The sequence below is a fragment of the Lytechinus variegatus genome, chromosome 17 (assembly GCF_018143015.1).
Source record: "Lytechinus variegatus isolate NC3 chromosome 17, Lvar_3.0, whole genome shotgun sequence".
Classification (NCBI taxonomy): Eukaryota; Metazoa; Echinodermata; class Echinoidea; order Temnopleuroida; family Toxopneustidae; genus Lytechinus; species Lytechinus variegatus.
The window spans coordinates 14,962,963-14,974,723 of NC_054756.1; the positions used below are offsets into that span (position 1 = coordinate 14,962,963).

Sequence of the window (11,761 nt, forward strand, 5' to 3'; positions counted from 1 at the left end):
TAGCACCACTGTACCGAGGTCCTAATTAGCGTATGAACCTCGTTGTAAGGTCGCTTTGATCGCAGTAGCAGCGCATCATATTCGCCTCAAACCGTAGCAAGAGAGTGGCAGCGTCGTACTATCAGCGTATTACCCTCGCCTTCAGCGCAGGTCCGTCGCAGTGAAGTTGCAGTGCAATCGCCTCGCGGGCTAAAAATAGAATTCGAGGACGATTCTGCTACGCTTTGCGGATTTAGACAGATCGCCATGGTCGCCATGATCGCCATCCTAGTGAGATGGGGGCCTTAAGTGATACTTGATTACTATTATACTCATCATCTCTACTCGCCGACTCAAGCCAGCATCTCCTCATCAGCTCTACTACTCAAGCTGTTCTCACTCAACATTCCTAGTGGTTTACAGTCCTTTTCAGGACTATTTTCAAGAAAGAAAACTCTATTCTCAAATCTCCACTTTCTCGCCTATCCACTTCTTCTCTTCTTCTATCCACTGTTTCAATAATACTCCACATGGTGCACCGTAAACCACATCAGCAATATTCTTTTTAGGAGGGGCATGGGGAAAATAAACACAAAAAAGTGTTGAATAGAATTGTAATTTATATCATGATCAAGTGTCTGACCTATCAGCGCTAGAATGTTCGTATGCCGGTAGACATCCGACAAATCAACTCATTTTGCTTAATTTTCTACTGATAATGATAATAACAATAGTTATGATAATGACAATAAATAATTCAATATTTACGTACATAGCGCCTATTGGAATTTCTCTATAAGCGCTTTACATTACAAAACCTAACTACGCAACTATTTAACTAAACTGAATTACTAATCTAACTACCTTAAATAATTTAACGGTGAAGTCCACCCCAGAAGATGCTGACTTAGATAAATAGAGAAAATCAACCTAGCATAGTGCTGAAAATTACATCAAAATCGGATGTAAAATAAGAAAGTTAGGATATTTTAAAGTTTCGCTTATTTTTGACAAAACAGTGATATGCACAACTAGATGAGTCAGTCGATGATGTCCATCACTCACTATTTCTTTTGATTTTTTTATTGTTTGAATTATACAATATTTCATTTTTATAGATTTGACAACAAGGTACTACTTGACTGAACCATATATATAATATTAAACAATACTAATTCCACAGGTTCGGGGAGAAATTAATCGTAATTCAATTAATTTTATATAATAAAATACAAAAGAAATAGTGAGTGGATGACGTCATAGTCTCCTGCTTTGCATACCAGTCAGGGTGTGCATATAACTGTTTTGCGAAATTAAGCAAAAGTTTAAAATATTATAACTTTCTTATTTTACATCTGAATTTGATAAAAATGTTCTGTGTTATGCTTGTTGGATTTTCTCTTATTCAAATCAACTTTAGGTTTGGGTAACATAACACTGAAAATTTCAACAAAATCGGATGTAAAATAAGAAAGTTTTGGCATTTTAACTCTTACTGTGCCAGGTCCAATACCCCTCTAGTGCCAGGGATATTCGAGGAATCCTAAATTGACCGAAACGTAAGCAAAGACTGATTTTAAAACGGTCATAACTCTTTACCCGTACGTTGTATAACGAAACCTTCTGCACATGAAATGATGCATGGTTCATGGACTTTATGATCATGTTATGACCTTTCAAATTTGCGTTTGGAAAAATTGAGAAAAGATGAAATATTTTACATCGTTTTTTTCAATAAGTAAAACCTAGAAAATTATGATTTCATGAACATTTCAAAGAGTAAATAACCCAAGGAATTGTAGAGATACCAAGAAATTAAGAAAATGAAATGAAAGTTCAATGTTTACCCTTTCAAATGACGTATCTATTGATGTAACTGAACAAACAAAAATGTGAAAAATAATGCTCTTTTGAATGAAATACTATTTTGCTATTCAATTTATTTCCTCTGAAATACGAGAGGGTTTATACACACACAATTGAAACCATCCTTTTCCAAAAAAGGGCATCGTCGTCGATCAAGTGACCAATCACAGCACAGCTGCGATCCCCACGCAAACACACACAATAATATATTAGAGCCATGTATCTTCACAGTGCAGCCAACCGTACCCTTACATTCGTGTAGTCTTCAAAACAAGACCCTTGTTTATTTAGAATGCGCGGTATTCCGCAACAAAATTATTGGTGCAGAGTAAATTTTATGTCATTTCTATTCTTGCCAATATTGTCGTAATGCAAAACATGCTTTAGAAAAATCGTAACCTGGATACGATTTGTGGTGTTCGATGCACTCAACTATATACTGTTTTGGATAATGTAGGCGATTTCTATCCAGTGTCGGCAACAAACATTTGCGACCCACTCAACTATCGTTCTATAGCATGAATCAGTGTAAAGTTTGGTCATATTTTGTCAGGGTCTATTCGTCGTACATACGGGCTTTCATACTGTAACAAAGTCATTGCCAGTCACAAGGAGAGGAAATATAGAAAACTAAAGATTATATATTGAAATATAGATAAAGAGTGATCGGACAGATTCAATACTAATACCCCTTTCATAAACCTATGCGGATAATTCAATAAAAATTGCGTTCATAAACTCCGGAAATAATCCGCATTATTTTTACGAGCGCCCTTCCTGAAAAAGGATAAATACATAATTTTTATTCAAATATTTGTTTTGACTTTAAGACATTTAGCATCAACAATTTGCTTCAAATTTCCTGTAATCTAAATGATGATGATGATGATAGGGATGATGGTAAAGATGTCATGGATAATGTCGAGAATTATAACAAGAAATCAAGGGGGAAACAGCACACCTCCACCACCACGACCACCACAAACACTGGCATCGTTACTTCCACTTCTCAAAAGCACAAAGAAAAATAGTTTAAAATAATTAAATCAACTTGTAGCTGAAGCCTATTTTGCATATTTAGAAATAAAGGATAAAGATGAAATTTAAGATTGAAGAAATGTATAGGCTACAATCCTTGACAAATCAAACATACAGAAAATTGAAAAATTAAAGAGGAAAAAGAAATAACGAAGCGATGGGGTGTGAAGGTAGAAATTACTAACAATTTGTAGAAATCAGTAAAATCAGTTGTCAATTCAATATTTGTACTGTTTGGAGGAAAAAAAATTAATAAACCTAATTTCATATAATAAAATACAAACGAACAAGTGGATACGTGACATCATCAGCCCATCTAATAAATATTCATGATGACTGTTTTCACAAAATATTGCTAAACTTTTAAAATTCAATAACTTTGTTATTTGTTATCCGGTTTTGATGAATTTTTCGGTATTTTGCCCAGTGAATCCTGCCCTATTTATAAAACTATTAATACTTTCAGCCCGGACCATCCCTTTAATGATAAGAAAAAGGTGAAGGAGAAAAATATCGAAAATGATAATAATAATCAAAATAACAATAATGATAACAAAGATTATGATAATAATCACATACTAATAATGATAATAATAATAACAATAATAAATGAATGATAAACAATGAGTGTGGTGATTGCAGTGCGACGAGAGTGGGAAATGACAGCCTTCTTTACTCATATATTCATAACGAGAACAATTTTGTGAGAATGCAAAAAACAAAGTATAAAACCTCCCCCCCCCAAAAAAAAAAAAAATCTCCCCCAAACCGTGCACATTTGCAGGCACAAAAAAGCCTTGACACAAGAATACTACCATACAGGCCTGCAAAAGACCAAATCGATAGCTCATGAATATTCATGTAACAATAGCGAATGGGCGAGTAGTGCTGGGTGAGGAACATCGTACCGCTCTGTCATTGGTCAATTCCGAGCTGAATGCCTTCGCACACTCGCCTTTGCTCTGCCCATAGAAGTACGTGTATTGCTACACACAACCGTTATATCACACGTTTCTATAGGGGAAATCCTGATTCAGATCGCGGCAATATCCAAAATCAACTCTTCAAAATAATGATGCAAAAATACAATTTTACTCAAAAAATGTCTATGTAAACCACTATTTTTTATTTGATAAAATGAATTGTGAATTCCTTGCCAGTATAACAACATAAAATACACAGAATATGGTGCTGATTTTCTGGCTGTAAAATTGGTTAAACAAAAAAAAGTTAGTTGGGCACAAATAGCTGCCACCGGCAAGAGTGGCCTATGGTCACAAATAGCTGCCAATGGCGCTTAAAGAGTTAAAGTTTCACTTCATTTCACATAACAGTTATATGCACATCTCGGTCGGTATGCAAATGAGGAACTGATGGCATCACTCTCTCACTATTTCTTCTGTATTTTATTATATGAGATATGGAATATTTTTATATCCTCGTCATTGTGGAATTCCATTATTTTAACATTTTGTGCTTCAGGCAAGGAGATCCTAATCCTCAAATTTGTAAAAATTGAAATATTGTCTGATTTTTCTCTATTGATTCAAATCAACATTTTTCTGAGATGACTGTGGATTTTCTCAGGGAACTTGCTTCTATGTTACGCGAGCGGAAGAGTGAATATGGCATAGAGTGAGAAGTAGAAATAATAAAGTAAGAGAGGTAAATCGAGAGAGAGAGAAAGTGGACAGTGTGTGTGAGACAGAGTGGAAAGAGAGCGGGGTGCCGTTTCATAAAGCTGTTGGTAAGTTAAAAGCGACTTTAAGAACGACTGGTGATCCTTTCTTACGCGCTAAACTATCGCCAATTAAGCTAACATTTGCAACAAGAAAGGATCACCAGTCGTTCTTAGAGTCGCTCTTAACTTACGAACAGCCTTATGAAACACCCACCAGGGCAGTGAGAGAGGAAGAGAGGTGGGAATGAAGACAGAGAGGGGGAGAGGTATGAGTGCGTGCATGTGCGTTTGTGTATCGGTGTGTGTGTAGGGCGTTTGAGTGAGATTGATAGAGAAGAACAGAGAGAAAGGGGTGAGAATAATTATCTCTGTAATTCTGTGAGTGGGTGCGCGGGTGTGTGTGATGTGTATACGGCTTTTGGTGAGTGGGAATGTATTGGTTACACGCCTTTAATTGTGCAGGTGAGTCGTTGTTTTTTCTTAAGTGTTTATTATTTTTAGTTTTGTCTGGGATTTTTTTATTTTGTTTACCAGAGGAGTAGTATTTTAATTAGTTGAACATCTATATCACATGTTAATTTCTAAGAAACGTTCCTCGTACTTTTATTTTCTTTCAGCACAATATTTCGTGAATCCATTCAGTTCATCTTTACAAATTGTAACAATATAAAACAAATACATTTATATCAAACGTTATACAATAACTGAAATGAAAGGTAAATGATTTTTCATTAAACAGAAGTGATTCTATCCATCGGCTGATAGAGGATGTTATCGATCATTCCATCTGTTTCATGGCCTCCTGTTCCAGACGCAGCAGCTCCATCGGTACCAATTCCGTTGTTGATAGTGGCATTGTCAAGTGTTTTGTCTTTGTGTCTTCCATTCGAATCTTCAGTCTTCATAAGCTGATGGGTGTCTTGAGGAGGGTAGGTACCTGGAATTCAGACAGTAGTATAAAACAAATGATGCACAGTGGCGGTGCAATGAAGAAGGCCATTTGCTAAGCCATTGTGTTCTTGTTGAACCTCAAGTTAAGCTAGAGCAAGGTTATAAACGACAGATTTATAAAAATTGGAGTTAAAAATGTACAAGTTATTATGGTAACATAACATATAGAAACGAGTGTGATTAGATTACACTTATCCTTATACACTCTCCTTAAAGCCCGTCTCACACTATGCAATCCGATTTGACGCGATTTTTCAAGAAATTTTGCATTAAATATGAAATTTCCAAGAAGTAAAATTATTTTGTTCAAAGTTTGGAATAATTTTAGGAAAACTAAAATCATACTTAATTTACTTTGCGGTAAGCCCTGTGGTCGGAGTAAAGTCCAAATCGACTTCAAGTCGCAGCTTATGATGACGTCATTACGATTTAGAATTGACTTTGTTTTAATTCATTCAGAGAGGCCCGAACTGGACTGAATTTCGAATTCAATAGTCCTACCACTATTTTGAACTCTGTTCCGTAATATTTTACTAGTTGGAATATACATATCACAATTAATTTGAAACTCGGATCGCAACGAATCGCAGTGTGAGACGGGCTTTAGACGCACTGAATATACTGTTCCAAAGCACGACCACCACTTTTGAAAGATGGATCTTGCATTACTACATTAATATATTTCAGGAAACTTTTTGTCATGACCCAGAAATCATCTTTATCCCATTTCCAAATTATGTTTAATGTAGTATACATCTTGGTTGTTGTACTTGCAGTAATAGATTGATGTATTTCCGGTACCTATTTTTTATTTGTCTTTACCACAAAATCATCTTACATCATGCCATTTATACAACTTATTGTTTCATGTAATATATACATCTTGATTGTTGTAAAACTACGATTGTTCTTTAATGATATATTGGCCCCTTTAAAAGGTCTATCCAACATGTGTCAGGAAATGAATAAGCAAAATTAATAAACATTGGTAAATACATGTACATGAGAACATGTATACCAGTATATTTTGGTTTCGTTTCCATCTGGTCATGCTGGTTGTGTAATTAGGTTTCATGAGCAATCTTGAACAAACAGCTTGTTAAAAAAATACGGAACTAGCTAAATTCATGGCAAAGATTTACTCATTTATCACCTCTTTAAGGCCTGGTCACACCGCCCGAGCGTTGTTGGGGCGGTCGTGGAGCGGTAGGGAGAGAGGGTCGAATTTCGCTCACAAAATTGGGGGAAAATCGAAAACAAAAATCGAAAGAAAAAAACAATCGAAATCGAAAATGGTGAACGGTAGCGAGCGGTGATGATTTTTTCTCTCCGCTCCACGACCGCTCCAACAACATGAACAACGCTCGGGCGGTGACCAGGCCTTTATCTGTTAAATTGCCTAAATACTAATTAAAATTCAAGAATTATCATCAAATCCTTTCTTCTGGAGCAAAATAAAGAAGTCTTGGTCATACCTTTATCTACCGAACTATAGATGTTAGAGAACGTCGTTTCGTAGTAAATCGTGTCGTCATCTTGAGAAATAGGATTGCGTGACCCTGGCGTCGTCATTTCTTGATCTGCCCGGTCATTCGCTGGACGTTCCCTAATGAAGCAATAAAAAAATCCATAATTTATTGTTCGAAATAGACATATGAAATACTCCGAAAATTTGCTTTGTCCAATTGATCGTGGGCCCGGCAGCCGCTGTGCAGCGCCAGATCGTCGAGGCTCCATCCCTTTAATCGTTTAACGCCAAACAGGGTAGCAGCAACTCCCATCTTTTAACGTCGTTTGGTCTGACGCGGCCGGGGTTTGAACCCCCGACCTCCCGGTTGCGAGACGGACGTTCTACCATTTGGCAACTGCTCCAACACACCGGTTAGGAAATAGGAAATTAATTATTAGGAAATAAAGAGATTTTTGGCGCCATTTAAACTTTGACAAATACAGTATGTTCGAGGGTTCAAGGGCGCCGGAAGCGGGGGGGCACTTGCCCCCCCCCCCCCAAATAAAATTTTTGGGGGCAAAACGAGATTTTGCCCCCCCAACGTGCCCCCTGAAAGATGAAAAATGATAAATTATTCAAGGACAAAAGTAAATGACGGCACTTTTCTGCCTGAAAATTGTCATTTCCATTGTCAAAAATGAAAAAAATTTGCCCCTGACGGCAAATACATTATCATAGTAAGCCTCGAGTCTTTTGACGAACAGTTCCTCTGTGAAACATAGCTTTGATAAGCACCTTTTCCATCTTATTACAGTGTGATAACGTTTAACATTTTAATGAATACATTTCAGACTAAAAGCGAATGTCAAATTGATAGTGGTCCACCAATGATATAGGTTTATAATTCTATGATGCTGGCTGTGTCGTCTAACAAACGCGCGGTCGCCCAGAAACGTCTGAAGACCGGACCAGATATCACTGAAGCGCGTGAACACTAGTTACTCGAGCAAGATATGGAATCTATGTCATAGCTGTCAAGCCCAGAAACCATAACATCTCGAGAAACTTGTTTCAATTATTTCATTTTCAACTAAATATAAATTGAGTTAATACAGTGATAACAAGAGAGCGGTGTTGGCTCAGTCGGCAACGCGTCTGCCCGTCGAAGTCGAACCAAAGATCGTAGGTTCGAGTCCACCCTGGGCGGATGACTGAAGTCAGTGCGTTGTGTGTAAACGTCTCTCCCATGTTTCATAGATGCAGGCTATGTTTCAATGGAAAACACTCCGTCCCTCGGATAGGACGTTAAATGGAGGCCCCGTGTAGAGGAAAGTCACCACCTTTGCACGTTAAGAACCCACTGCACTATTCGTATAAGAGTAGGGGGAAACCCCGGCGTCGAGGTCCACCTGCACCCCCCCCCCCCCCCAATCAGTTATATCGGGAGGAGAGACCTGTGGATCATAGTGATTCAGTTCGCTTTTCGCCTCCCAGGCACAGGTGACGCCAAACAAATAATAATAACAATTCAGTGCCCTAAAGAAACTACCAAGGTCATTTCAACTCAATATAGACATGTTATCAGAAAATTACACACAGAATAATCATGTGTAGAGGATTATAATTTATGGTTTGTAAAAATGGTGAATCCCACTCGAAAGCAACTTAGAGATAATGTTTAGACATGTAAAAAATAAAATCATCTGTGAAAGTGTCTTCTTGACCGGACTCATATTATCCGAGATATGAATACAAATGTAAAGAATATAAAAGAAAAAAATAAGCGTTACAGTACTGCTCTACTACATGCATGTATAAAAAAAAATCTTAAGATATTTTCACAGCCCCGTATTTTTCTCTATTCATTTTCATTGGCATGATTGGAAGGCGTTTTGTCTGATACTATTTCAGCTCATATATAGCACTTATGTATTTTAGATTCCAAAACTTCTCCCCATTACCTGTTACTAATCAGATCGAGATGGCAGCTATGTTCTCTGGTTCATCCCAGCTTTTGTTATTCATGGACATTTGCAAAAATAAAAAAATTAAAAAACCCGGGAGTGGGTGGGGCTGCAAGACCTAAGTTTTCGAAGAAACGTAAGAGCGAGGGGATTTGTGATGGGGGAGCTATTGCATTTTCTAGAATAAAATTGAAGGATTTCGTGCACACTTTTGGTGAATTTTGCCCTCTCGATCGGCGGCCCCCGGCTGCGTACGGTCATGTTTGTCATCTTAAAGTCTTTAAAAGGCCTATATTTCATTGGTTTGAAACAATTTCGTTTGCAATAAGGTTCGTAATTTGCTGGAACTGCGACCCTGGACATAAAGAAACACCAGGCTGGGTCAGAAGAGAGGTAACAGAAGGAGCAAAAGGAACTCCAAGACTGTTTAATTCTGAAGAAATTTATTTTTGAATGCACTTAGAAACGCAACTTTTATACTCCATTTTTACACAAAATTCTTACCGTGTGGGGGGGGGAGGGTCCCATAGCCTCTCCCGCTCGATCGCTTCGGTATCTCACGCTGTCAAAAATATTGTGCCCCATTCAGGATTTTGCCCCCCCCCCAAAACTGAAAGTGTTCCGGCGCGCCTGCGAGGGTTAACACAATGATCGTTTATACATATCCGCATCAATGTACATGACTGTAACACTCTTTTTCTGACACTCCTTACGTTGCCCTGGGAAGCGGGGGTACTTTTCAAATTTACAAATTTACATCAAAAGAAATTTCGCTCATTAATGAGGACTCAATCAAATATCGAAATTGTGTATTCTAAAGGTATGTGCAATGTAACTATTTTGTCGATGATATTTGAAATTTATCATTTCCCACTTTCTCTGTCAATCTAATGATTAACTAAATGAAATATCAATTACACGACCTATCTTTTGTAAAACTGAGACCAGCCTTATCTCTTTCGATTCCGTTAAGATTCGAATGAATTTCCTTTCCCTGTCTTCGGAGCGGAAAAAAAGCATTATAAAGAGGAGGAACTTCTGATATCGATATGAAATGTGGATAAACATTTTAAAGTAATATTTGTACACACATTCATATATGTTTTTCATATTATATTGACAACGATCACAATAAGTTCCCTAAACATATAATTTTGATATCATTTGATTTAGCATAACAGAAGTGGGATAGTAATGTGATGTAGTAGTAGTAGTAGCAGTAGGTAGTGGTGATAGTATTAGTGGTAGTGGTAGTATATATTAATAGTATCGGGAGTAGTAGTAATAGAAGTAGTAGTCATGGTAGTAGTGGAAGTAGTAGCAGAATTAGTAGTAGTAGGTACTACTATATGTAGTAGTAGTAGGTACTACTATAAGTAGTAGTAGTAGTAGTAATAGTAGCAGTTGTAGTAGTAGTAGAAGTAGTAGCAGCAGAAGTGTTAGTAGTAGTAGTAGTGGTAGTAATAGTAGTAGTAGCAGTAATAGTAGTAGCAGTAGTAGTAGTAGTAGTAGAAGAAGTAGTAGAAGTGGTAGTAGTAGTTGTAGCAGCAGCAGCAGCAGGAGTACTTGTAACAAAGAAATAGTATTGTAGTCTTCGTCGTTGTAGTTTGTTTTGTTTTTGTTGTTTTTCACATATAGTGTCATACATACTGTAGTAGCAGTCGTCGTAGTCAAAGATCGGCATCGTTCAATCGATATGTCATATCCGTTCCGCGCATTTCCGCAATAAGCGCGTAATTGCGCGAATTGTCTAAAATTTCGATCAATACGCGCGGATATTTGTGGTATCCGCAATCACCGCAGAAAGCAACAGCTTGCATGCAATAAAATGGGGATCTCAGCCAAATTTTGCTATGCCCGTCGTTAAGGGGCGGGTGAAAAATTTTGTTAACTATGCCCGCTGCCTTTGGTTACCACCTTAATCTGTTGTTTTGCAGGTATGGTCGTTTACATGACCTCAAGTTTGACCAATCAGAGGAACGGATTATTTGACATTCTTACAGAGAGGTTTCTGATAATAGTTAGGGTCTAGCAATGGAGTGGAATAGTGACATGCACGCGGGGGGGGGTTACCGAAAATACAGAGAGGCGCTCTCATTATTTCATCATTTATAATCTGGTGATCGAGTGTTCAGACGGGCATTTGCTATTCTAGGCATAGTTAAATACCTTTATAACGAAACTAGCATTCCCTCCTCAAGAATTAACCAATTATACTGAACCAACCTTTACAATCTACCCTTTTTACAAGATTATAAACTTTCTTTCGCGCAGATAAGAAAATTATCTTAACATTTTAAGGACGAAGGCACACTTATCTTACCTGGATTTCTTTCGTCTGGAGATCCCGATGATTCCGACAATGACCATGGCTATGACCACAGCAGTCAAACTGACAGAGATGGCAACCGTCTTTGTTTTATTCAGGCCTGTAAAAGCTAAATGATATTACGAAAATAAGATTCCTAGCCCTGGGTACAACTTTCTGGTCATAAGGTCTTGCCTTTGTCCAGTAGAGTGATAGTTTTAATTATTCATTCATCCATCCATAATTCGTTCATTCATCAATCCATCCATTTATTCATTCATTCGTTCATTCATTCATTCACCAATCATTCATTCAATTACTCATTCATTCATCCATCCATTCATTCATCAATCCATCCATTTATCTACCCATTCGTTCATTCATTCGTCCATTCATCCATCCATTATTCATTGAATCACTCATTCATTCATCCATTATTCATTTAATCACTCATTCATTCATCCATTATTCATTCAATCATTCAAACATTCATTTAATATTCATTTTTCATTCATTCGTGTGTC

The 11,761-nt window shown here is 37.3% G+C and overlaps 1 protein-coding gene across 1 annotated transcript; it reads right to left on the reverse strand.

Moving 5' to 3' along the window:
* Window positions 1-4,228: 4,228 nt before the first annotated feature.
* LOC121431376 lies at window positions 4,229-11,370 on the reverse strand. Its single transcript, XM_041628920.1, has 3 exons — window positions 11,253-11,370; window positions 6,991-7,121; window positions 4,229-5,501 (listed from the first exon to the last, which is right to left on the reverse strand). The coding sequence occupies exons 1-3, from the start codon at window positions 11,297-11,299 to the stop codon at window positions 5,296-5,298; spliced, it is 384 nt and encodes a 127-aa protein (XP_041484854.1). The 5' UTR covers window positions 11,300-11,370; the 3' UTR covers window positions 4,229-5,295.
* Window positions 11,371-11,761: the final 391 nt, after the last annotated feature.

What these genes read in the sequence shown, in the direction of transcription:
- LOC121431376 (XM_041628920.1), bottom strand. Translation starts at nt 11,299, where the DNA reads ATGGTCATTGTCGGAATCATCGGGATCTCCAGACGAAAGAAATCCAG. An exon ending in TCCAGACGAAAGAAATCCAG is followed by an intron (nt 7,122 to 11,252) that starts GTAAGATAAGTG and finishes TTGCTTCATTAG; the next exon opens with GGAACGTCCAGCGAATGACC. An exon ending in CTATAGTTCGGTAGATAAAG is followed by an intron (nt 5,502 to 6,990) that starts GTATGACCAAGA and finishes TCTGAATTCCAG; the next exon opens with GTACCTACCCTCCTCAAGAC.